This window comes from Terrapene carolina, unplaced genomic scaffold (assembly GCF_002925995.2).
Source record: "Terrapene carolina triunguis isolate 2854851 unplaced genomic scaffold, T_m_triunguis-2.0 Scaffold67, whole genome shotgun sequence".
Lineage (NCBI taxonomy): Eukaryota > Metazoa > Chordata > Testudines > Emydidae > Terrapene > Terrapene triunguis.
This window is the reverse complement of record NW_020664418.1, coordinates 27,244,893-27,272,290: the sequence shown is the minus strand read 5'-3', so window position 1 is coordinate 27,272,290 and position 27,398 is coordinate 27,244,893. Positions and strand designations below refer to the sequence as shown.

General features: G+C 40.5%; 1 protein-coding gene across 1 annotated transcript in view; it reads right to left on the bottom strand.

The window, feature by feature from the left end:
* Positions 1–3,720: 3,720 nt before the first annotated feature.
* The window catches only part of RFX7 (regulatory factor X7), a 105,802-nt gene continuing 82,124 nt past the window's right edge, over positions 3,721–27,398 (bottom strand). Inside the window, exons 5-9 of the mRNA XM_024204913.3 lie at positions 25,222–25,338; positions 21,797–21,881; positions 20,854–21,061; positions 9,582–9,877; positions 3,721–8,218 (exon numbers count right to left, since the gene is read on the bottom strand). Coding sequence (XP_024060681.2) covers positions 4,907–8,218; positions 9,582–9,877; positions 20,854–21,061; positions 21,797–21,881; positions 25,222–25,338 — 4,018 coding nt within the window. The 3' untranslated portion in view covers positions 3,721–4,906. The remainder of the gene's footprint in view (positions 8,219–9,581; positions 9,878–20,853; positions 21,062–21,796; positions 21,882–25,221; positions 25,339–27,398) is intronic.

Genomic DNA, 27,398 nt, shown 5'->3' with positions numbered 1-27,398 from the left:
TCCAGATGAGTGCAAACCACTGATTTCTAGAATGGCACTATAATTCCCAGTATTATTCTCCATCCCATTCCTTGTACATCCTAATATTTTATTTGCATTTTTTACTGTTGCAGTACATCGAGAAGAGATCTTCAATGAGCTGTTCACAATGATGCCTAGGTCTTTTTCCATAGGCACGTCACCTTGCATTTGTTGACATTGAATTTCATCTTTCTTTGTGTTGCCCATTCACCCATTTTACTCAAGTCCCTGACATTTCTCACAATCTTAACGCAAAATGGTCTAGATTTGTCCTCTTCAGATTTTACCATCTCACTGCTTGCTTCCTTCATCACAACATTAATACACTGAACTACATTGGGTCCCAGTATATAATCTAGTTGCACTCCACTGTTAACTTTCTGACATGATGAAAACTGATCATATATTCCTGCTCTTTGTTTTCTGGTTTAACAAGTTTCTAATACATGACAGTACTTTATCTCTCACACCTTGACTACTTAGTTTCTTTAGTAACCTCTTCAGAACTTTGTAGACAGCCTTTTAAAATCTAACTGAATTGCTGTCCTTTATTCACTATTTTACTGACATGTTCTTCCTTTGCAGGAGCCACGGAAGTTAGATTTAGTTGAACATTTCAACTTCAACCTGTTCACCAGGTTCAGATTAAGGTTTACTTGATCTTTAATTCCCTGGATCTCCTCAGTGTCTTTTAAAAATACAGCAACATTTACTGTCTTCCATTCCTCACATTCAAGAGAACTCATAGTGCAAATTAAGGTCCCGATCCTGCAAAGATTTAGGCACATGCTTAATTTTAAGCACATGAGCTAGTCTCATTGATCTCACTGGGACAATTCATGTGTTAAAAGGTAAGACTGTAAACTATAAATCTTTGCAGGATCAGGGCTTTAAGATGTGACTGGATATTTTAGTGACCTGCTTTATACAAATCAGAAAGGTCCTTATTTTGTCAGCATCAGTGTACATTCCCAAATGATTGCTAAGAAAACACTCAACAAGACAGTTTAATATAAAATGTTTTTATTGTTTTTGAAAACATTTAAAAAACAATTTTGAGCACTTTCAATAAAAAAAAATAACTGAAATGCTACTGCAATATTCAACTACTGTAGTTTCAGCAGTACAACAGACAACAAAACACTGGGGGCGGGGAATCGGATTTCCTGCACTAAATGAAAATGTAGAACAGGGATATTTCTTTCCTTATGGTGCAGTAAAGAAAGCACAGTATAGTACAAGACTATTATATGAACCTCAGATGCACTGCACAAGAAATGCTTTCCTTCTTTTCAGTTCAGAAGTCAGTGCTTATTGCAATTATTTGCAAATTCTTTACTTCATGAATTCTTATCATGATAAAATGGTACAAAAATGTTTTTCAACACCAGAACAATAAAAAATAATCCAAGAAAGGAACATATTAAACAATAACTAAGCTAAATTAGTAAACATAAAAAAGTAAATTACTTGTGAATAACTATGCTTGCCTGGTTAACACGGAACCAGTTTCAATACAGCAAAAGAATAAAAAAAATAAAGTGGTTACAGGAATATACCTAGTACTGTACAAGATAAGTCAATAACACTCATGCACGTCTTGTGATCATGTATTAACATGGTGAAGCAAACTAAACTTAATTTCTTCCTGCTGTAATATTCTCATGTAAGAGAATAAGAAATAGAAATATCTCATTGAGATCAATGCACATTGCTACATAAGACAACTTCATCTGTCATTTTTATGACATTTTGCCTTTTAATAATGAAACACATTAAAAAGTTTTTATCTGTGGGCCGTATTGGTTGCATTTATCCTAAGGAACGTGCCTGCCACAGGTTCAACAGAAATTTAGTGCAATATATGAACCCCAGAAAGTTTGCTGGACTAACCAACCAAATTTAAAGTGTTTGCTGCAATACTGTACATGGGGTACAAATTCACTAGTCTTTATACTTTAGCAAAATATGCTATCAAAATAATTTCATTATTTTCTCATGTTAGTAGGAAGCCAGTAATGTAAACAAGGGGTCAGAACTGACTCAAATTATTATTTTTGGAGTATCTGACACAGACAGGCTTCCATTAGTTAGAATCACAGAGTTTTCCTTTGGGTATTGCATACTTTGGTGTGCAGTAGTGCTCTGTCTCAATGTACAGTAAAGAAGTAACTAGCACTAAGAACAGGGATCTAACAGATTATTAATTTTAACAGCAAACACACAAACACCAATAAACTAATACATACCAATGTACAAAGCTGTGAGCTAGCCTAGCACCATTTATTGAAATGAAAATGTTTTACCCCTATGCCTGGTAATTTAATGAATCCTTATTGAATTAAACACACATTTGCCTTAAATCCACTGATTAAATAGTATTCCTATTTGCCTGCTAATTAAGTGAAAGGAAAACTTTCTGCTAGGCCCCCATATAGCGTTTGATTTAAAAATGGTTTTAAACACATATTTTAAAAACCTTGGGTGATGGCTGCATAATTTAGAAAAAGTCATTTCTTAAAACACAAGAATTTGGAGGGGACTAGTTGTATTGAGCTATTGTGCAGTGCTAGCAGCACAGAGGCAAGGGAAGAATGCCATGCACATACATAGAACACCATAATACCAGTGCAGATGCTCCCCCATGTATATGCCGTCCCTTGTCATCCCCCCATGTTAGGCCTGCTGGAAGTGCAGGGTTAACATATGCACAGTGGTGCTGGCACTTGATACAGGATCAAATCTGCAAGGCGCTGAGCATCTCAAAAGACATCAGTTCAAGATCCACCTTGGGCAACTTCTTTCAAAAAGGGAAATGGCTCTAATGTGTATTTATTGGTAGAAATCAACAGAACTTTGAAATAATCAAACCCAAAGCTTACCATATAATAATACCTCCCCCACAAGCTGGAAAAAATGTGCAAGTCTCTCTTAAGAAAACAAAAGGAGTCTGTCTGAGGAGGGGCATGAACTCTCTCTACGGTCTGCTGCCCGTGGAATCAGGTGCTGCAGCATAGCACCACTGTTTGTCCTTCATCAGAAGAGCTCACGTGCTGGGGGCTGCCTTAGTTCAGTGCTTTTATCCCAGGGACCAGGAGAAGCAATGATGTACTAGCATCTGGAGTGCTAGTGCAGCAGCACCATGAAAATGAATGCTGTTAAAATCAAATACTGAAGATTTCAGATCATTAGCAGAAATGCCACAAATTACCAAAATACATTTCAAGAACCAAGAAATTACCAAAATACATTTCAAGAGCTGAAAATCTGGTCCTCTCTTCCTCGTTTGCCAAATCTAGATGGCAGCATTCTGCCTCTCTCCAACACGAGCTGACAACCTCACAAACCTCTAATGTGACACTGCTTTAAGTTCTACTGATGTCATCAGTCCATAGGAGAAATAATAAACCCCTTACAAAGCTTCAGGAACAATACTACAAAGTGATTTGTCTGCCTGGCATCTCAGTGACACTCCACATGGGAGTCAGTTTGCCTGTGCAGATCCCCTTTGTAGCATTAGGGCCTCGGCTGGCTAAGTACCTTTCTCTGTTCATCATTAGAGATTTTTACAATACTTGAATTCTTCTTTTACTTTTAATGACAAGGGTTAAAGTTTTCTAAAGCACCTAAATGACTTAGGAGTCTAAATCTTATTGACTGTCAATGAGATTTAGGATCCTTAGTACCCAAGACAGTTTTGAAAATGGGACATAAGCACTTTTGAAAATTTTACCCGAGGACTTCATGTGTCTTGCTGCATGTTTGTAAAGTGCCTGGTAACATTATGGCTCTATAGAAGTTATTTTTAATAGTTATCAGCCAAGATCAGAACATTTTTATCATCTTCTTTTTTTTCCAGGAGGCACAGAAAGGGGCAGCCTACTGAAAAATAAAGAGGAAAAACACCTTCCTCTACCCCCCATTAGGTTAGAACAGATGGGTTTAATAACAAATCTTAAACACAATAATACTTTAATAAGCTCATGCAGCCATTCTACTGAAAAAAGAAAACAAATGTCATGTCACCTTCTCTAATTCTGATAAATAATAAAACAGTAACTATCATTTTCTAATATACATATGTCTACTTTTATTAAGCCTCAGTGCTCAGAATTTTTTATCATGCATTTTTACCTCATATTAAAACCCAACATTTAAAGTGAAAACTAAAATAACATTAAGGTGAGGTCATGGATATCTATGGCTAAAAACACTAAATATATATATTTAAAATAAAATTTTAGTGCATTTTTCTCTTTCCTTGATCATTCCCATTATTTTCTCCTATCTTAGCCCTTCATCATAGATGTAAATGGTGCCACAGACATTTCTCATGGTTCACCACAGTACTGCAGCTCTGGGTAATGCTCAATGACAACACCACTTGTATGCCCTTCATCAAGCTGTAGCCCCTCCCTCTCATCAACCGCCTACTTGTCTACAAGTCCCACACATTTCTGACTTGAATAACACAGGCCAATATCAAACATCTCCTCAGAAGTAGCAGGCAATACAAAGTACTGAATCTCTAGTAACAAGTAAGTTGGATTTAAAACCCTCCAAACACCTCTACTGAAGTTGTGAATGCTGGTTTTCAATCACTTTGTATATATATTTTTGCTACAATAAGAAATGCTATTAAGTGGGAACCCTATAAAATTTAAATTCTAATACTGGCTCTTCAATAGCCTTCAGAAATTTATTTAAAATTGAAAAGACTGCCTATTCCCAGTTGAAGAATAAGCAACTTGTACAGCAAACTCTTTTTTTAAAAATGCCACAATTCTTAGCAAGTGTTTCTGCTGCAGGAGGCACTTCCATTAAGACAAATACAATACGTCTGTCTTTCAGATACAGTGTGCTACATACATATTATTAAACAAATTTAACCCAACATTTCAACAGCAGGATGATCCTTACTCTCCATCCACTCAAAACCTGATGTAGTCATTGAGTTAATGGATTCATTGCAGATTTGTTGAAACAAGGGGTCATTCTTTAATTCCTCCAGTGTAGCATCGTCGTCTTGTCCCTGCTGACGACCTGGATCAAACAGTAGATTTGTATCTAAAGTATTCAGATCATTAATGCTGCCTGAGAGGTCGGAAGACAACCTGATGTCGCTGGAAAAGACAGATGCAACGTTATTGAGATCTGACACCACCTGATTCACCAGCTGCTGGTTGGTTTGCAGATTGTCCTCCCCTAAAAAGTCTTTTACAGTGCTGCTGAAATCTAATTGCTGTTCTCCAATTTCTGATTGTGCTTGGTTATCTCCAGAAGAAAAACTGATCTGATCGGTGCTGCTGTTTTTTGTGAGGTAACTTGGTGTTTGGAATTCATAAACTGAAGTGCTGGAATTGATCATATTTTGCGGGTTGGCACTAGGAAAAGTGGTGGATGTTTCTAAAATCTGAGTGAGATTCATCCTCGCTGTGTAATTTGAAGGCATGTTGTTCATTCCCAAACCTCTCACTGCATCATCGCCATCAGAATCAAGTTTGCTTAACAACACATTTGTTATTTTTTTAGTGTTTGTTTGTTTCTGAAGAGAGGGGAAGGCTGTCTGCATCATGACAGTCAAAGGGACTGACTGACTCCTTTGAGCTATATTATTGGCACTAGTGTCAGCATGAATATTTGTGAACACATTGTGAACTTCAGGTGTCACTGGACTTCCGAAAGGGGTCAAGTTAGAGCGTGGTATATTAGAAACTGGATAGACAGTGCTTCCACTAAGATTACGTTGGCGATGGACAGCAGGGCTTACACTCCGGCATCTGAAACTGTTATTGAGAGAGGAACTTGTTCCTTTGTTGTCAAGAGGAGCAGGAACAGCAAAGCCTTCCTGCTTGTTGGTGCTATTTACAGAGGATCCCTGATGTGATACAGGTGACACAGGAGTCACACGACCAAAGTGAGTATCATGGTGCCGGGACTGAGACTGATATGACTGGCCAGGAACTGCAAAAGCATGAGGTTTCCTGAAACGGTCTTCCACTAGCTCCTGATAGCTTGGAAGAATGCCATGATTTGAAACTGATGAATTAGTGACTCCACTGTACCCGTTATTCATCCACTCAAGTTTGGTTTTATCAGGGTGAGTAGCCATAGGTCGCTGCATTGGTTTCACAGGGCTACTCGAGACAATGCTGGCATCATGGTATGCCATACTGGAGCTTATTGGAGTAAATGCAAAAGGATTTCTGCATTCCACAGGACTAGGAGGGACACTGCTGCTGCAGTTTGAATGTGGTGTGCCAATGGGTGTATGCCGGCTACTTCCCAGAGCACTGTCTACAGGAGTAGTCTGAGCCAGTCGTGAGCACGGGCTCTCTCGTGACACACTCTGAGATCCAGCAATCATTTCTGACGTGGGTGTTGGGGTCGGAGTCGGGGTAGGTGTGGGAGTCGGGGTAGGTGTGGGAGTGTGAATTGGAGTGCCATTGTTATGGATTGAATGGTAGAAGTGCGTATTGCTTGGATGAGATGACATTGGAGCTCCTTGAGCTGCTGTCTGATTCTGCAGTGCCATTCCCAGACAACTACCATAAGGATGAGAACTGTTCATTGACATTTGCTCCTCCATGAGCACCAGTTCCTCCACAATGCTGTCTTGTGTAAGGTCATCATCAAATGAAAAGAAGTTTTCGTTTGACTGAGGGACTGTATGTTCGAATTCTTTTAGCTCAGACTGCAGAGGTAACGGTAACTGATTTGAGGACTGTGCTTGTATTTGACCCAAAGCTGATTCTTGGATCTGGCTCTGTAACTGCTGGCTGTATGTATCCTGTTGTATTCCTTCACAGTGCACTGGCTCCCATACAGATTCCTGTAAATCATTAGAGTCAGACTGTCCTGCAATAGTCATAACACTGATATCTTGCTGCTGTTCAGAGTTCACAGATGTAAAGTCAGAGGTTTTAGTGATATGCTGCCATGGATTTGGATTAAAGCTGCCATCAGATTTTGAATCATTTTCTAAGATAAACAAATTTCCTTCCAATTTTACTTTTATATCTGGAGATGAGGCTGTGAGCTGCTGTCCCAAAGTGGAATCACTGGTATTTATAACATTGGAATTCAATGGACAGTTTGTCACTAAGTGTGTTGAAGCTGTAGAATTTACTTTTATAGTGACCTTGCTAGGAACTTGAGCAAGTGCTATAGTACTGTCATTTCTAGCTAATGATACAACCTTCTGAAGCTTCTTAACACTGCTTCCTTTTTGACCTTCCATGCTACCTGCTGAAAGCTGCCCCACAAGTGGTTTCTTTACAGGTGGTACCTGGGACTCCTGAAGCGTAGAAGGTAGTCGCTTCCTTGGACTTTTAGTGCATGTTTTATCTTTAACAGTAGAATCACCACTAGGAGGTGAACTGATGCTGGGGTTGGAGAAGTTTTGAGTGGCAACTGAGAGAGTAAGAGTGCTTTGATTATTGCCTGCTGAAGAAACTGGTATGATTTCTTTAGGTCGGGCTTTATATTTGGTCCTTGCTCCTTCAGCTCTCTGATCACAGCCCTTAACTGTTTTCACTTCACTGATGCTCTCAGTTGAAGCTTTCAAGGTTGTACCCTCAAAATGATTCCTCTGAGCAGCAGGCAGGCCCGGTGCTCCTTTTATAGCTTTAGACACATCAGAATTCTCTTGGCACTGTATTGGGTTCTCATCCAGTAATGCTTCTGGTTCCATTTTGATCTCAACTGCAGGTGTAGCTACAACACTGCTTGTCTTGGATCCTGGAGACTGAAGTGAAACAACAGACCCATTTTTAATCTGAGGAACAGTTCTCGATTCTTCCATTGCTCCTGTACTGCTGTTCAGTGAAGTAGTGTGTTTGACGGGTACACTACTGCTGCTAGGGGCAAGAGATATTGCTGTCATTTTTACCACGTTTAAGGAATTTACATGTGGAGCTGGCACAACTGTCTTGATTGGGCTACTGGTGAAAAGCACCGTAGTAGGCGAGCGGATGGTGAGAGCACTGGTGTTTGCTGGCTTAGGTAAGATCTGTGGGTAACGATGCCGGGCGGAACGGTCACCAACTGGACTGGCTGGAACATTCTGAGGAGTCTTTGGTGACTGCTTGACTGACTGCATGTGCTGAGTGACCACCTGAACATTGAGCGGAAGAACCTTGCCATCAGAGGAGCCCATGGGACTTGGAGATGTCACCAGCTGTCTGGTCCTCGGTACCTGTATGTGGAGAAAAAGGACACACAATTTAAACAAAAGTATGCATGCCCTACATAATCTAATGGATAAAGTTAGATTAATGGGGAGTCAGAGTGCCACATCCTAAGGATTAAAAGGATGCTGCACTCTTATTTATATATAAAACTGCAAACAGGCACCCATCCTACACTCTAGTTGCTCTTCCAGAATACTAACACTCACATCACCACCATCATGGACAATCCCAAAGAGATATAGTCTCCTTGCAGACTGTCACAGTAAATACTCAAAACATACAGTAAAGCTGCTCTTCCACCTCAATGGCCCACTGCCCCACAACTTACACATAAGATCACGAGAGCAGGTATAATGACAAAGCAACAAGGCCTCACTATCCCTAGCCCACCTCTTCCCCAAATTCCTGGGGAAAGGATGAAAGACAATACAGTTGAGTACTAAGGCCAGCAAAAAATCAGAACAGAACAAATAATCCTGGTTGCCTAACCCAAATTGCCTAACCTAACTGGTCCATGACAAGGGCTCCTAGGCACTATGGAAATACAAATAATAATCCACATAACTAAAATCTGCACTAGAGACTTGGGGCTTGATTCTTGTAAAATTGAGGCCCTATTTTAAGTGCACTTTTGCAGAACGAAGGGGCATTCATGGACATGTCCAGGTCCCTTCCAGCCCTACATTTCTATGATTCAGATGCAGGGCTTGGAGTGTTGATTGAAGATAGATAGAGAGAGGAAGAGATCTTCAAACATTAAATTTTTAAACTTCCACCAGTGAATAAAACACAAATCAAACATTATTCAGGCAGAAACTTAGCTATCAAAATATACAATAAAGACAAAAGTCAGCTTTTGTTCAGCCAAAACAAACAAGTCTGTACAGCATAGATATTCTAATAAAGGTTAAACTGATGCCAGTACAAAGCCCTCTGGACTAATGAAGCCACATTTACATACCATATGAAGGGCTTAAGCAATGCATAGGGCCTTGTACAGTCTTCAGAACTCAGGTAAATTTTGCCCTAAAGGTATAATGATTCCCATTTAAAACCCAAATTATTCCTGGTTTAAGTGCCACTGTCAATGACTCACGATGAACGTGGCCGATGCTGTATAGGTGTCATTCTACTACATCCACATCCATCAGACAAAATTATTACATTTTTGGCTTTGTCACTTATTTGGAATAAGAGAAAAAGTCCCTGGAACAGGAAAAGAAGGGTCACTGCATCTCTCTCTCAACGTTCATATAGCAACAGGAAGCCATTAGTCTGTGATAACTTTCTATTTGCTTAAATAAATATAAAATAGAGAAAAGCAGTTTTATAAGGTTGTCTGGGTTGAAAACTGTTGGAGCACATTACCGGTATGGGGCTGGGTACAGCTGCCACTACGATACCGATAGGTTGAGGAGACAAGATTGCAGGACTTCCATTAGAAATACTTGTTACTCCATTGGCTGTAGCTCCCTCTGTTTTCTTTGCTGGAGACTCTCCCGGCAAAGGAGACTGCAGTTTCTGTTCCTGTTGCTTCTTCTGGATCTTACGCTGTAGCTGCTGCTTGGCATCAACTGGTGATGGGAGAGTTTTCACTTGAGGCTGAAAAGAATTACTTTCAGCCGTGGGTATAAAAGCAGAGGGTTGAGGGATCCCTTTTATTCCTGAAAGCGAAAAGAACAAAAGTGACTTATGCCATGTATGTTGTGTGATATTTCTAAACCTATATACATGGCAACATGTGCGCATGCGTGCGCACATACACACACAATGAAAACATTCATGAGGGGTTTTGTACTTGGAATAGTTATTTACTGATTAAATTTATTTCTAATACTGATGATAAAACCCCTTGGTGCTGGGCAAGCTGGATATGCTTATGTTGTTGCTCAAGTATTTTGCATCAGCATTGTTTCTGGAAATCCCAATTTGCAGTATCCAAGTTAACACAATACGGACAGTGTGTCCTTCACATAATTGTCAGTAGATGGCAGTGAATATACTTTTTAAACATCTTCAATCTGTTTTTTGTTGTTAATGTTTATAGCACTTTTATAAATTACACATTCCAAAACACAAGGTTGTGCCATGGACAAGAAGTGCTGAACAGATTGTACAGCATTTAAATCCGCTTGGACAGTCTGGGGAGAGTCCAGCAGTATACAGTGTCGAATACCAGTTGCAGTACAAGTGTAGAAGCGATATTAGCATGTAATAGGTAATGCTAGAAGTGCTTAATAATGCTACTAGTGCATGGAAGGGTGGGAGACACAACACGGAGACAGTGAAAAACTGAAAAGACAATTGAATGCAGAAGGGGAGATGGAGATACAGAAGACTGAGAAAAGATCTCTCTGGAAACAATGTCCCTGAAAGTCAGAGACAAACAGCAAAGCCTCCAGGCAACTGTTTTTACCTGTGTAGTCAGGACTAATCCACATTTTAACCTGTAACCAAATCATGTTACAACCTTGATCTTCAGAAAGTTTAGTAACAGTTCCAGGACTAGCATGTTCTTAAAATGATGCCTGTGTAAATGGGTTCTAACACTGTTTCCTTTCCACATCACAGGTGTTTAAAAGCTGTACATGAGACAACTCTTAATTATGGTTCTCTAGATACATAATTTTAGGCCAAATGGCCTGCAACATACATCATGTGCTCAGAAAGTGCCTCCTAGACATCTCACTTGGGAGCAGCAGTCACTAGGTTTGAATAACACTAGGAATGCTGCAGCATGTTACAGCCTTCACCTCTCAATTCCTTTTTCACTTAAGAACTGAATTGTCCACATCTTGAGTGACCTGGGCTGAATGTTGAAGGGGAAGAACAACTATGGGAATGCACGCAATTGTGCACTCTCTCCAATCTGCACTATAGACAAACTGTTCTCTGCAAAAAAAGCAAAGGTAGTTTGGTTCCGAAGAGGGAGGAGGAAGAGGTTTGGTGCCCACACCATGGACAGTGAGGTGTGCGAGAACTATCAGCTTCTAAGGACAGCAGAGAGGGAGAGAGCTTCTGGAGTATCCTCATGAGCCCTCACGAGTGCTTGCAAGAATGATCCACTCACTCCCTTGGATTACCATCTCATCTAGAAGGGATGGAAAGAAGTTTCCTTGGCTGAAGTACAGGGTGAAGGGTCATTTATGATTTTCTTGTGGTGGCACTGTTGGCAGAGCTGCTGAAGCTAAGAACACATATCTGAGGGGCAGTATGAAGGGGGTGGAGATTTGCACTGCCATGTACCAGCCCTGGAGATGGACAAGGAACAGATAAGGGCCATCAGGAGTAGGAAACTCTAATTATGAGCTAGGAACTCTAATTATGAACCCCAGATGCCAGTGACTGAAAAAGGGGATGAGCCAGAATTTTGCAGGGGAGGGGAGATTAATCTGTGATTTTTCCCATTTTATTTATTTAAACAAATGATCATCGTAGTCAACCACCCTTTTTACATTCCGAAGGCTCTCTTCGTAGCCAAGAGGGCTACCTGGGTAGCATGCACAAGTTTACACTGATACTTAATAGAACTATTGAGAACTTCTCAGGCCAGATGTTTTTTGAGACACAAACACACAGTGAGAACAAGTTTTGATGCACAAGAAATCATAATTTTCCCCTTATAGCTCAAGAACAGCGTTTTGTACTTCAGCAATTTACTTCAAACCTTCCATACCAAACAAGTATTCTCTGATCGCCTGTTAATAATAACAGGAAGTTTAAGACTACAGGGAGTCTTTGAAAATGATGAAGGAACATGAAGAAATTTTTTTTACACAAATAATTACACGTTATTAAGCACTGGAACTCACGGCTACAAGATATCTTTGAGACAAAACACTCAGTAAGATTCATAAAGGGACTGGACATTTATATGGATAACAAGAATATCCAGAGCTATAATAGTTAGTGCTATTATAAATTTTGGAAGAGATAGTAAACCTCATGCTTCATGGCTTAAGCCAGTCTCGATCTATTAAGGAGTGGGAAGTTTCTTGCACCTTCGTGTAAACCACTGGGCTTTGGCCATTCTTGGAGATAGGATACCAGACTAAATGTATCAAAGGACTGTTTCAGTATGGCAATTCCTATGTTCCTACATGTAAATTGTCTTTTAACCTTAACGATGGAGTATTTATTGTAGCTCCTTAATCATAAATGAAAAGCTAAATAAGATAACATACTTGGGAGAGTTGCACAATGTCACAAACTTGCACCAGCAGAAGCCCATCCACCTCGCCTCCACAAGCTCTATTTTTAGTATTGTTGATGCTGACACCTGATGACCTACTTATGTTACCTGAACCAGAGCAAACATTTCAGGACAGTTTGCACCCGACATGCATCAAGATTGGCCCTGAGAACATCAGTTGTTGAAAGAAAATTAAATAAGAGCTGAGATAAAGTCACCTAACAGAAAATTCACACTAAATCGATTTATATGCATTTCTGAAGTGTTGTCACTGTGCTACTACAGCCCTGCTCCAACAAAGTATGTAAGCACATGCCTACATTTAAGCATATGAATAGTCCCCTTGATTTTAATGTCATTGATCATATGCTTCAAGTTCTGAATGCTCTCAAGTCAGAATGGATTTGATTTAAATCAAATTTATTTAAATCATGATTTAAATCACTAGTCAGGAAGACTCGATTTAATCATGGATTTCTACATAAAAGTGCATTTTTGTTGGTTGTTATAACCTTAATACACACATTCTTCACAACTCAGAGATAGATGTAGGTTTCATTTTAGAAGGTACACACTATACATTTTTAAAGTGATTTATTTTGAAAACTTTTCAGATTAGTTTTACAGCTATATCAGAAAATGAATGATTGTTTGGTTATTTCATTTACCAAAGATAACTGAAGCAGATATTTATGAAGTCACTGGGAGGTGAACTATCTCCAATCAAGAGGCTAATCATTAATACACCTCTACCCCGATACAATGCTGTCCTCGGGAGCCAAAAAATCTTATTGCGTTATAGGTGAAACCGCGTTATATCGAACTTGCTTTGATCCGCCGGAGTGCGCAGCCCAGCCACCCCGGAGCGTTGCTTTACGGTGTTATATCCGAATTCGTGTTATATCGGGTTGCGTTATATCGGGGTAGAGGTGTATTTGGAGAATTTTCTTGCCATGCTGTGTTAGGAGGAGAACATCACCAGACAGACATTTAAATTGTTTTATTTAACTAAAACAACAACGTTATGTATTCTGGATTTTTTTCTTCAACAGCAAACATATAATATTTTAACAAAAAAAGTTAAATGAAATATTAAAAAAAAAAATTAAATCGACTATGTCAGCCAGGTCAACGTGAGAAACTTAAAGTATTGGCTTCTGCAGCTAACTCAGTCGTCTTCACCTTCATTTTCCTGTTTGTTCATAATCTGGAAAAGAAAAACAAGCTTTCCTGCTTTTTCAGGTCCCAAACGATTTCTCAATTTGGAATGAATTAGTCCCAAGGAAGAAAATATTCTTTGTACACCAGCAGAAGAAGCTACTGCTGTTAAAAGTGAGATTATCACTTCAACAGTTTCTGAATCCAAGTGCTTAAGTGACTTCCATCACCAGTTCAATGGTGTGACTTTCTTTAAAACATCAGCAAACATGTATTTCTTGAATGGTTCACACTTAGCTCTGAAGTTTATTATAGTTGGCATTATGGAGGGATGACTGCTGCATGTCCATGTCATAGCCAACTCCTCTTCTTCAGCAGTTAAGGTTTGACTCTGGTACCTGGTAGTATTGAGAATATTTGCAAGAAAATGAGCTGGAGATAGTGCTTGTCCCATTTGTTTTTTTAATGCTTGTCATTTAACTCTGTTATTGCATATTTCTCTTTTTAACATCTCACTCAGTTCCTTCCAAATTTCAACTGCGTCAGCAATAAAACAGCTATTTCCCTGCATTTTGTTCAAGGCTACAGAAACAGGCTTCAGGGTACTCAGCATGTGTTCAACATTTCTCTTAAGCCCAATGCTGAGAACTTTGACTGTGACAGTGCCATCTATTTTTTCACAATTTTGTTCACAAACTGTCATCAGATTAGGCCAGTTTTTGATATAGTGCTCAAAACAGTCCACTACTGAGTTCCATATCATGTCTTGTGGGAGAATTCGTTGGTTTCTCCCACTTTTTCCAGAGCAGCTGCTGCAAAGTGTTTGTTAGGGAAGTATTCTGCAATTTCAACAGCATTATTTTTTATTTCTGGAACACTGAAGTCTTTGGCTAGGAGGTGCATTAAATGAGCACTGCAACCGTATATTATTAGCTTGGGACTCTCTTCTAAATAATTTCTTCTCATTAGATACATTTGCAGCGTTGTCTGTGACCAAGCTGCGTACTAGACATTAGAATTTTTTTTCAGTTTGTTATAGCTTTTACTGCTACTTCTTGTAAGTATTCTGCTGTGTGTGCATTTCCTGATGTATCAATTGTTTCTGTAAGGAAGACATTCCCTTCTTCTGTTGTCACACAAGCGAATACAACAGGATCATTGTGGACATTGCTCCACCCATCAAGACTCAAATTAACAATTTCACCCTCTAGACTTTTTGCACACTGCTCAATTTCTCTTTCATACCCTTTATCCAACAATTTGCTTGCAACATCTGCTCTGTTGAGTGGACTGTATCCTGGTCTTAATGACTGAGCTATGTTAATGAAGTGTGGGTTCTCAAGCATACGGAAAGGAGAGTTTGTTGCATAAACAAACCAGGCAATTTTTTTCATCAATTACCTCTTTTTGTAATCTGCTGGTTCTTATCACAAACTTATCTATGGCTGTTTCTGGATGATGGAGATTTTTTTCCCTTTTTGCTACAGGTGATATACTGTGGCTATGTGACATACATGATGTGACTGAAACACTATCATTGGCAGATAACTCTGAAACTATAGAAAATGATGGTGATCTCGAAGGTGGATTGTCTTCAGAATCCTGTATGTTGAGGATGGAGTCTCCTAAACAAAACAAGTCAATGCAGTTATTTAATTATTATTACCATACTGCTCATTTAGTATTACTCATTGAATTCAGTGACACTCAATAATACTTTAAAGGTGAAATTGTAAAAGGAAGATATGCCTATTTCAGCTATTCATTTTTATCACAACTGCATCTAAAATGATAGTACCATAGAGTAACAACTATATTTTTTGCTCAAACATGAGAATTCAAGAATAGTCCAAAAGGAAGACAGGCAGTCCTTAAGAAAGAAGTATGAAATGAAAAAGTTTGCCAACCTGAAGATCCTGCATGTTCAGACATGTTCCTTTCATCATCTTCAATGCAGCTTCCTCCTGAGAAGGAACACTTCTCATGATGTTGTTTCATTCGGGCAACCAGGCCTTGCATTTCTTTGTTGCACTGTTTGCATTTTTCACGCATGCCTGTCTTACCCACAGGTAGAGGAACTTCATTAAAATATTCCCAAACTGGGTCTCTTTTACGGCCTGCTGCCATTATAGGTTTTCCCTTCTGGTGAAAGAATGGTATGGTAGATCTCAAATCAATGAAGGCTACACTCAGAAAGACCTCAAGACTTCTGGAATATGCTGCTCAAACAGTTTCACTTTTGTTTCTACTGCCTGTCCCTCCCTTCTCACATTTATCTCCAGACTTCTTTTCCTTGTCCAGATCTATTCCGTCACCAACAATCTTCTATTCATTGAACTTTTTGAAACTTTGCACTTTTAGAGAGAGGTAAGGGATTGACTCTGTGTACACAAATTTGCAGAGGGACAATAGGGTTGAGGCCTATTTCTCATCTCTATATATTATTTATTTAAAAAACATTTTTGCTGTTAACAAGCATGTTATCTCTGGAGACACAAATCCACAGTTTGAGAACTTCAAAACTAAGCATCTCTGATGGTATCTTCTAGACTGAGCACTGAGTCCCATTGGGTAGATAGAAAGATTAACCTAAATAATCTATACAGAAGACCTTGAAACCTCATAAAATTGGGTCCCTAATCCATGAACTATTGATCTCATTTACAAAACTTTTCTTAAACATTACAAGAATATATTGTCTCAGACTATTACCGGGGGGAGGGATAGCTCAGTGGTTTGCACACTGGTCTGCTAAACCCAGGGTTGTGAGTTCAATCCTTGAGGGGGCCATTTAGAGATCTGGGGTAAAAATCTGTCTGGGATTGGTCCTCCCTAGATTATCAGGGTTGGACCTCCCATCCAACCCTGATAATCTATTATTCTATATAGCTGAGCCCATTAGGGGAGTTCTCTGTCTCTATGGGGGTGGGGTCTCTATATGTTTGGGGGGGAGGGATAGCTCAGTGGTTTGAGCATTGGCCTGCTAAACCCAGGGTTGTGAGTTCAATCCTTAAGGGGGCTACTTAGGGATCTGGGGCAAAATCAGTACTTGGTCCTGCTAGTGAAGGTGGGGGCTGGACTTGATGACCTTTTGGGGTCCCTTCCAGCTCTATGAGATAGGTATATCTCCATATATTATTATAATTAGAATTTATAATCCCTATTCCACAATGAGATATCTTTGAGCTATAATGTATCTTAATTAAAACTATCTTTAGATAGGTTTTTTCCTCAAAATCCAATTTAAATAAAAAAAAAATCAGATTTTTTTGATTTTTTAAAAAAAATCATTGATTTTTATCCACCCTGTCTCAAGTGCTTTGAGAGCCCATCTGGGGCCAGTCTGGAAGGGATAGTCATTTCACCATCCAAGTGCTGATACGCAGCAGGGTGCACTTTCAATCAAACTGATTTAAAGCACTGATTTTAATCCTAATTTAAATCAGCAACCTTTACTGGTTGTAATCTTGTTTTGCATTTGTACTTTTTAGTTATTTTCCTAAAGAAAGGTTGATTTCCCTTGGTTGGTATAACCATTAAAACATTGATTTGCAACCAATATAGCCTTAACACTATATTTGCACATACACATTTATTTAAGAAATCATATGCCTCAACATACATTTATTCAGACTCTTTTTACTTTTTTTTGTGGTGAATAAAGTATTTCTTTATTTACTAGATAACTTTATACTCAGAATTGGTTTTAAACTGCATTTGGATTGAAGCTGGAATTCAATTAAAAATGTACAAAACCAGCATTTTAAAATGTTTTTTATTAGTTAAATTATACTACCTTAAGCACTGGATACATAAGAAAAAAAATTAAGTTTATCAAAACATGTTTTGCATTTAAAACTAACTGATTTATTAAACAAAGGAAATATTAACGGTGTAGTTAGTGAATTGACGGGTTGTTTCTGGTCACCATGGGTCAGATTTTCAAATGTATTTAGGTGCCTAAAGATACAGATGGGTGTCTATAGTCTAAATACCTTTGAAAATCTAGCCCTATTTCCTTAAAGTTTTTAGAATTAGTAGATCTCATCCTGGTTTTTATTCATAATCTGAAAGAGGAACAACTTTTTCAACTCCCAATTGGTTTCTCAAATTTGAATGAACTAGACCAAATGAAGAAAATATTCTCTGTGCACCTACTACTTAAATGAAATAAAAAGTAATTAAGTCAAAAGCTTTTTTGCACAACAGAAACTGAAAATACTTACATTTGGAAAAATGTAAGTAACGTGCTCCACTGTAAGACTGAAAATAACACAGATACTTCATGCAATGCATGACGTGACCTATTTATAAAGCTTGCGTTGACCTTCTGTGTACAATTAAAAAAGCAACACCCTTTGATGCCGCTTTTTATTTATTTAAATTATTTTAATATATAATAGTAAATTTAGGCCTTAACATAGATTATCATGATTTCAAATGCAACTTTTAACATTTTACATTTTAAAGGAAAAATGTATTTAGTTTAAATTGAAAAATCCTTTTAAAAAATCTGTAATCGATTTGATATGCATTCTCCCTATATGTTGCTTTCAAAGAGCCACCAGTATTCTGGCAATTGTCCTGTACAGAAAGGGAACAGATGTTCTTTAATTCTACATACAAACTCTGCAAACACCTGTGAAATGGATGCCAACTCGAATGGCTACGATGAACTAGAGTGCTATATCCTGATTGTAAAATGCCTCAGGTGACAGGGATTTACCTCCTCTCTCCATGAGACTGTGAATTCATAACCAGTTTCTGGAGACTGGGGAAATGGATTTGAGAGAGGCCACCCTGAATTCTTTTAGTAACAATTAATGTAGCCAAATATTCCTCACTTCATCTCCTTTCTCTACTGTTCAGATGCTTGTGACATCTGTATCCTTATGTTCATCCTTTTTACAAGACTATGATAAATTTTGTACAAAGTATGCCTGTGAGGTATCATTTGAAAACTCACAATCTGCTGAACATTATTGCCCTGGTAAAATATTTTCCTACATTGCATGTAAAGTTAATACTGTATAATACATGTTCCAAGTCTAGGGAAACAGTTTCAAACCAGTTTTCCAGAGACAAAAGGCTAGCCAGGTGTCAGCATAATCAAATGGACTATCACTTGGTTAAGCAGCCATTCTGTGGCAAGTAGAAGGCTGTGAGTGAAAAATTTACACGTTGGCAAAGAAACAGCTGGAAGTTCCCGTCCCACAGACTCTCTGTCACCTGAACCCCAGCAGAAGATAATTCTCTTCATTGAGAATTGTTACAAAAAAAGGGGAGCAAACTCCTCAGATTATCTCTACTCCCTTTCTCTCTGCCCACAATATCCACAATGCTTGAAAGACAAGGCAAGGAGCATTGGATTGGGGGAGGGTTCCTGGCTGAAATGCATCCAGCCAGTAAGAGTACAAAATCATGTGGTGAGAGAGACATTTTACTTTGAATTAACTTTAGCTATTAGTTGCGTTTTACCTCTTATTTTCTTGTAACCAAATTCTGACTTTTATGCCTCATTACTTGTAAACACTTAAAATCTATCTTTCTGTAGTTAATTAATTTGTTTTATTGTTTTATCTAAGCCAGTGTTTGGATTGAAGTATTTGGGGAATAAGGTTGCCAGGTGCCCAGTTTTCCACTGGAAAGTCCAGTTAGAAAGGGGGCCTGGCAGTGTCTGGTCAGATGTACTGATTGGACACTAAAAGTCCAGTTATTGCGGGCGGGTGGGGGGAGGGGCGGGAGAGATGCACAGGTTATCAACCCATGCTAGCCACTGCTCAGCTGGGGCCACCTCCTACCTGCATCTCGTGGGCAGGCAGGCAGGCAGGCCCGGTATCAGGCTGCAGCTCCAGAACAGAGGGAGTCCAGCTCAGGGGGGCAGGGATGGAGGTGAAGAGGATCCAGCTACAAAGAAGGGGGAGGGTGATGAGCAGTGAGCGATGGGGGGCGGGGCCTCAAGGGAAGAGGCAGAGCAAGGGTGGGGCCTTGGGGGAAGAGGTGAAGCAGGTGGCGGGGCTGGGGGGGGGGGTCTGGTTGTCAGCAATTAGAAAGTTGGCCACCCTATTGGGAAACTCTCTTTGAGATAACAAGATTTGTGCCTATCATTTTCTATTAATAAAATGGTGGACTTTCTATGAGCTTGCACTGTTAAGGAGGGTACTGGGCAATACAAGATGCACATTTCTGGGGACAAGTCTGGGACTGGGAATTTGCTGGTGTTGCTCTGTAATATAATTCAGGAGTGGCTGGCTACAGCACTCAAAGAATATGAGCAATTTACATGCTGGAGGCTGCGTGTGGGCAAACCAGGAGTGGTTGCTCTCACAGTGAAGCAGTGTAAAAGGCATCCCAGGTTGAAGAACTGAGGGGACACATCTGTCCATCACTCCAGATTGTACCATGTGTAATGTCACAATTAACATTAATGTAGCCAAATATTCCTCCCTTCACCTCCTTTCTCTACTGTTCAGATGCTGGATTCCAGCGTAGTAGTTCTTTTGGAGCAGCAATCAGGGTTCCACAGTCCCCACGGAATAATCCCAGTGAATGTAAACCATAGTTTATGTAAAGGCTTCTCTCTCTTCCCAGGTAGTAAACTGCTCCAACCAGATGTGACAATATTTTACTCGACATCCCCCACTCCCTTTCCTTACAACTAACAAACATAAAAATCCCAACTGCAGCCAAAATAGTCATATTAACTTTCCCCTCTTATAGCACTGGTGAAAGGAGCCAGTTTAACAGTCTGGGAAACAAAAGTCACAGAATAGGCACAATACAGGCAATGGCAATTCAAGCTTCCCCTTTCCAGCCCTCCAAGTCCACTACAGGGCTTTGCAACTTCAAACCCTAGGCCTCCATGCTCAGCCAGCCAAAACGGGAACCAAGTCAGCAATTTAGACTGATTCAGTCAAAGCACTTTAATATTTGTTTAAATCCATCCCTATTCAGGACATGCATAAGGTATGGGAGCTTTATGGAACCAGGGTGTTAGTGATGTGGATGCTTATTCATCAGGGACTGGACTCACACTACTAACTCATTTCACCTAATGGTCATCAGACTAACATATCTTTCAGCCACTCCTCAACTGGGCCACATTCCAACAAGTGACATCCAACAGATGGCAAATTCTGTATCCAACTGCTATTCCTTCTGGATCACCCAGTCTCCCCAGTTCTTCCTATTTACATTTAAAAAGTCATCATTACACAAAATGCATTAATTTTCTTCTGAAATAAGAGATCACCCATCCCAGAGGTTCAGAAATAAGAGTTAACCCATTACCTGCTGGCGCCCCTGCCATTACTGTTAAAGCTGCCATTGATTTGGTGCCGATGTAGTGACTTTTGACAAGGAAACGAGCTAATTCCAAGACTGAATCAAATGGCTGGCTTAGGACTTTCTGGGCCCATTCGCACACAAGTCGACAGGCGGCCGACACAACTTCCTCATCAGCACTTTGTAGCTGCCCTGATGGATCTGACCCATCCAACTAATGCAAAGAAAAAGCAAAGCTTAGTTATTAAAAAGCAATGACAACCCTAGAGCAAATGATACAGAAATGGAACTCATTTACTTAATTCAAAAAAAATCTATACATTCTACATCTATATCAGTATTATCCAAGATGAAACACATCAATATTTTCCTACCGCTTGTGCACAAGCAGGGACATTATGTTACGTTACTACTGCAGTTCTGGAAGAATATTGCATGAGTAATTCCAGTACTTTCACTACGCACAATCCAATGCTTCTTGCATGAAAAGCCAAACTAAAATTAGCAAAGCATTTTTAGTGTTTCGCTACTTTTCTTCTGAGCCTACCAATTTAGCATGCCACCTGTTATCTGGAAGATGTTTGCGTCACTGTGACTCCTGCTCCCTTTCTAACAGTGATCTTTTGGGTTTTTTATAGTGAAGGCAAAAATACACAGAGAATTATGAATTTAACAAATAATTTGTAGGTGGTGACACTGTGAAGAGCTGCTAAATTAGATCATCATTTTTATTAATAGCATTCCAATTGTTACTTAAGTTTAAAGCAAATCCAACTAGGCTTGTTTTGGGATATGAGAGTTTTGTAAAAAAAAATCCTATATATTTTTAAACTGCACAGCTCTTTAGCTGCATACTTCTTATGAAATGTTTTTTGTTTCAATAATGTTAAATATTAAAAGAAAATATGGTAAAAGTTAGTTTGCACAAATACATATGTAGATACTGTACCCCATCTCCAGTTTTATGGAAGCCAAGGTTGGGCAGTGTTGGCATATGCACAAAAGCTTTCTTCCTCAGTCCACTGTAGCAATATGTGATCATAAATTAAGGTCTAAAGATTCTCTGCTCCTTGGTTTGTAACAAAATGGCACATGTTTTCAAACACTCTTCTGCTTTCCCATTATGGACTTTATAAGCAAAAGCAAAATGCAGGCCCCACACTTATTGGCATTACATTAAAAAATCCTTTACATTAAGCCAGGAATCAAAACAGTGTAAATTATGGACCCCAGTCCTGCACTGTCATCTGCATGGGTAGAGTCCTGTACCCCCATGGAGTCCAAATGAAGTCAGTGGGGTTCCATGTGAGCACAGCAGTCTGCCTAAATGCTGTAATTTGCAGGCCCTCGGTATGTTTCATGGATTTAAAGGCCAAAGGGGATCATTAGATCATGTAGTTTGACCTCCTGCATCACACAGGCCAAAGAATTTCAACTAGTTACCCCTGTATTGAACCCAAGTACCTGTGTTTGGGTACCCAGTAAGGCATCCAATCTGAATTTGAAGACCTCAAGAGATGGAGAATTCACCACTTCCCTGGGTAGGTGGTCCCAATGGTTAATCACCCTCCTTGTTAAAAATTTGTGTCTTATTTCTAATTTGAATTTGCCTGGTTTTAACTTCCAGCCATTGGTTCTCTTTATGCCTCTCTCTGGTAGATTAACAACTCTTTACAAGATAAGGCCATATTTTATCATCCTGAGTTGATAAGAGAATGATTTGTCTTATTCATAATTTTCTGATTTCCTATTACATGAAACACCGATTCTCTAAACTAGAGGGCATATATAGTTAACTGCTACCAACTAAGCATGGAAGTCTCTCCTTTAACAGATTCACAGATTCCAAGGCCAGAAGGGTCCACTGTGATAATCTAGTCCAGTGTTTTTCAAAGTTCGGGTCACGACCCAGTACTGGCTGGTGGCATGTAAGGCTTTGGCTCGCCTTGCTCAGCACCCAGGGATCCTAGTGGCTCTGATCAGCAGTGCCAACTGGGATGTTAAAAGTCCTGTCAATGGTGCTGCCCAGCTAAGGCAGGCTAGTGCCTACCTGTTCCAACACCGCGCTGTGCCCCGGAAGCAGCCAGCAACAGGTCCGGCTTCTAGGCAGGGAGACCACAGTGGAGCTGCTTGCGCACCGCCGCCTAGGAGCTGGACTCGTTGCTGGCCGCTTCCGGGGCGCAGCCTGGTCCGCGGTGCCAGGACAGGAGGGAAGCCTGCCTCTGCACCATGGCTGCGCCGCTGACCGGGAGCTGCCAGACATAAGTCTGCACCCCAACCCCGCGACCCAATCCCCTGCCCCAGCCCTGAGCCCCCCCCACCCGAAACCCCTTCCTGCACCCCAAACCCTTCATCCCCGACTCCACCCTAGAGCCTGCACCCCCAAGCCCAGAGCCCCAACCCCCTCCCATACCCCAACCCCCTGCCCCAGCCCAGAGCATCCTCCCACACCCTGAACCCCTCATTCCTAGCCCCACCCCGCAGTCCTCACCCCCCACCTCAGCCCTGAGACCCTCCCACACCCCAAACTCCTTGTCCCCAGCTCTGTTGGGTCGCGGGAATCAACAATTTTCTTCAACTGGGTCCCCAGAAAAAAAGTTTGAAAACCACTGATCTAGTCTGACCTGCTGTATAGCACAGGCCCTCAACCTTTCGCAAAATAATTGCTAGAGCAGATCTTGTAGAAAAACATCCAATCTTGATTTTAAAATGGTCAGCGATGGAGAATCCACCATGACCCTTGGTAAATTGTTCCAATGGTTAAATACTCTCACCATTAAAAATGTAAATGCGTGTTCCATGAGTGTTCGGGGGCTGGATAGAATTGTCCTACAGGCAGAGCTGGTCCTTGGGCATGCAATGCATGCCTTTCATAGATAGACAATATGCCAGTACCATCCAGTGTTTCAAGTCGTACAGACCTTAAGAGGACAAGAGTCAATCTGTGGTGACAGAAAACTGTAGATCACCAGTGAGGAATGTGAAATGTCATACCCTCCAGAGATCGATCTCCCATGTGCCTCAACATTTATGAGGCCTTCTCATGATCTCATTTCTAAAGACATGGGCATGCAAATTATAGTTACATATCTGTTGCCTCATGGAGTCCGAATGCTCAATCTTAGATGTGGAAGAATGATTGGCTGACTTTGCTAGCTGGATGCATCAGAGGTCCACCTGATTTGAGGTGATCAGCACATCTTTCATCATATGTAACGATACATAATACACAGACTGGTCCTCAGCTTTAGGGAGACAAAATTCTTCCTGACAGATACAAGTTCTCACTGCCTTCATGTCTCTGCTTACTGAGTGGACTTGTTCAGAGATAATGTGCAAGATTAAAAATAACTTGATGTAGTTTTCAACCAGTTTTTCCAGGAACACCTTACCTTGTTAGAGCTGGAATAGAGGTGTTTCAGTTACACAATCTATACATGCTGCTCCCTTACTTATGTCAGACAAACTCAGAACACCAACACATGTCCTCATGGCCTTTAGGTTTAATACTGCAATTCCTTCCTGGCAGGGCTTGTTCATTGCTTGCTCATGATGATAATGCAGCACAATGTTTCCTCACTGGCTTGAGCAAACTTTTTCATATTATGCTTGACCTGAGTTCTTCACACTGCCTGTTAAGTGATGGGGTGACATAAGGTTGGGCCTATTGGCTTTTTTAATGCCTTTAGCTGTGCATAGCCCTGTCTATAGTAGAGATACCTATTTGTGCTCTGACATCATCCTTTCAGGTATCCCAAGTTACATCTGAGGTCACCAGTTAATTGTGTTATTGCTTTCGTGGATTCTTGCATGCGGAACTCCTTCCTCACTGACATCCAGTTCATTCCTGTCCTCTTTCAAACAATTAACCTTCCTCTCCCCCTCAAAAAAAAGTGCTTTATAGCCTGAGCATTTCTGTGGGATGAGGGGTGGCAATTTTAAACAACAATTTAATATGGCTTAAGAGGCATCAATGGCTTCATCTTAATTTCTCACATTACAGAACGAGGAAGTTAAGATCATAATTCTCCTTACTTGTGTTATTACGGCATAAAAGGTATTGCATGGATCTAATGCAAGTTGTTTTATCTAAGACCCATCTTTTTATTTTTCAAGGTAAATAACTATAGGAACAACTAAACATTTAGAATCAGATAAACTCAAACAGATACAAAATTTCTGAAGACTTGTCCTACATCTTAACAACAGAAGATTAACAAATTTCCAAGTATTCTACAAAGCACTTTGGGGAAATTGTTTTCATTTCTTGATTTAATTTTACTTCTAAATTTAGCTGGTAGTTGAGCTACAACAACAGATGTTCTTCAAGCAAGCGCAGAAGAGATTACTGAAAAGTATTCTAGCAAAGGATATTTTGATTTGCCTCTTGTGCCCAGACGGCGGGCCTTCATATTTGGAAAGACATTTTTCATGATCTTTCCAAAGTCAGCAGCACTTAAAGGATGGTAGCCAAGATTGTCACAATAGCTCCTGAAAGAGAGGGAAAGAAAATGTGAATGAAACTGGTATTAATGCAAAAGGCCGTCCTACACATTAGACTTCCATCAAAGGCTTCAAAACAAAAAATCCTCAGGCCCATCCATATTTAGAACCACATTTAACATTAATGAATCAATCCACAATGAACTGAATACATTAAAAATGCATAAACAGACCTATTAATACAGTCGTTTCTGCCTTGTACTCTTTCAGGTTCAAAGGCAAGTCATGAGGAGATTTAATACAGAGTGACATTATCTGGAGAATGGTTAGGATTTGCTATACAATTTGGTTATTATTTCATCATGTTTCATTACATATATTTCAGACATGGCTTGGATAAAAGAAGAAATCTGACTGGCCAATACATGGGTTAAAATTGCTTGGGTGTAACAAGGTGTGAGGCCACGTATGAATAGTTGAAAAACAGAGGGTGAGAGATTTTGCCTGTATGTCAAGAGAGTGGAAGACCCTGCATGTGAAAACTCCAAAAAGGTTAGAACTTAAATTTAATAAATTCATCTGGGATATTAGCACTAATGGGGAATAGCTAATGAGCCACAGAGCCTGTAGGAGTTTGTCTTCACACAAAGGCCTGGTCTACACTACGAGTTTAGGTTGAATTTAGCAGCGTTAAATCGAATTAAGCCTGGACACGTCCACACGACGAAGCCCTTTTTTCCAACTTAAAGGGCCCTTTAAACCGGTTTCTTTACTCCACCTCCGATGAGGGGATTAGCGCTGAAATCGGCCTTTGCGGGTCGGAATTGGGGTAGTGTGGACGGAATTCGACGGTATTGGCCTCTGGGAGCGATCCCACAGTGCTTCATTGTGACCGCTCTGGACAGCACTCTCAACTGAGATGCACTGACCAGGTAGACAGGAAAAGCCCAGCGAACTTTTGAATTTCATTTCCTGTTTGCCCAGCGTGGAGAGCACAGGTGACCATGCAGAGCTCATCAGCACAGGTAACCATGATGGAGTCCCAAGGTCGCAAAGAGCTCCAGCATAGACCGAACGGGAGGTACGGGATCTGCTCGCCATACGGTGAGACGAATCAGTGCTAGCTGAACTCCGTAGCAGTAAACGAAATGGCAAAATATTAGAAAAAGTCTCAAAGGCCATGAAGGACAGAGGCCATAACAGGGACGCACAACAGTGTCACGTGAAAATTAAGGAGCTAAGGCAAGCTTACCACAAAGCCAGAGAGGCAAATGGAAGGTCCAGGGCAAAGCCGCAGACATGCCGCTTCTACGCGGAGCTGCATGCCATGCTAGGGGGTGCAGCCACCACTACCCTAACCGTGTGCTTTGACTCCGTCAATGGAGAATCACGCAACAGGGAAGCGGGTTTGGGGTACGAGGAGGATGATGATGAAGACAATGAAGATAGCTCACAGCAAGGAAGCGGAGAAACCGGTTTCCCCAACAGCCAGGATATGTTTATCACCCTGGACCTGGAACCAGTAGCCCCCGAACTCACCCAAGGCGTGCTCCCAGACCCTGAGGGCACACAAGGGACCTCTGGTGAGTGTACCTTTGTAAATATTACACATGGTTTAAAAGCAAGCGTGTTTAATGATTAATGATTAATTTGCCCTGGCAATCGCGGCCAGTACAGCTACTGGAAAAGTCTGTTAACGTGTATGGGGATGGAGCGGAAATCCTCCAGGGACATCTCCAGAAAGCTCTCCTTCATGTACTCCCACCCAAAGCCTTTGCAAAAGGTTTCTGGGGAGGGCTGCATTATCCCATCCGCCATGGTAGGACACTTTACCACGGCAGGCCAGTAGCATGTATCTGGAATCACTGCATAACAAAGCATGGCAGCGTATGGTCCCGGTGGTTGCTGGCATGCAGACAACATCCATTCCTTCTCTCTCTTTGTTATCCTCAGGAGATTGATATCATTCATGGTCACCTGGTTGAAATGGGGTGATTTTATTAAGGGGACATTCAGAGGTGCTCGTTCCTGCTCGGCTGAACAGAGATGTTCCCCGCTGTTAGCCACACGGTGGGGGGGATGGGTGAAGTGATCATCCCAGAGAATTG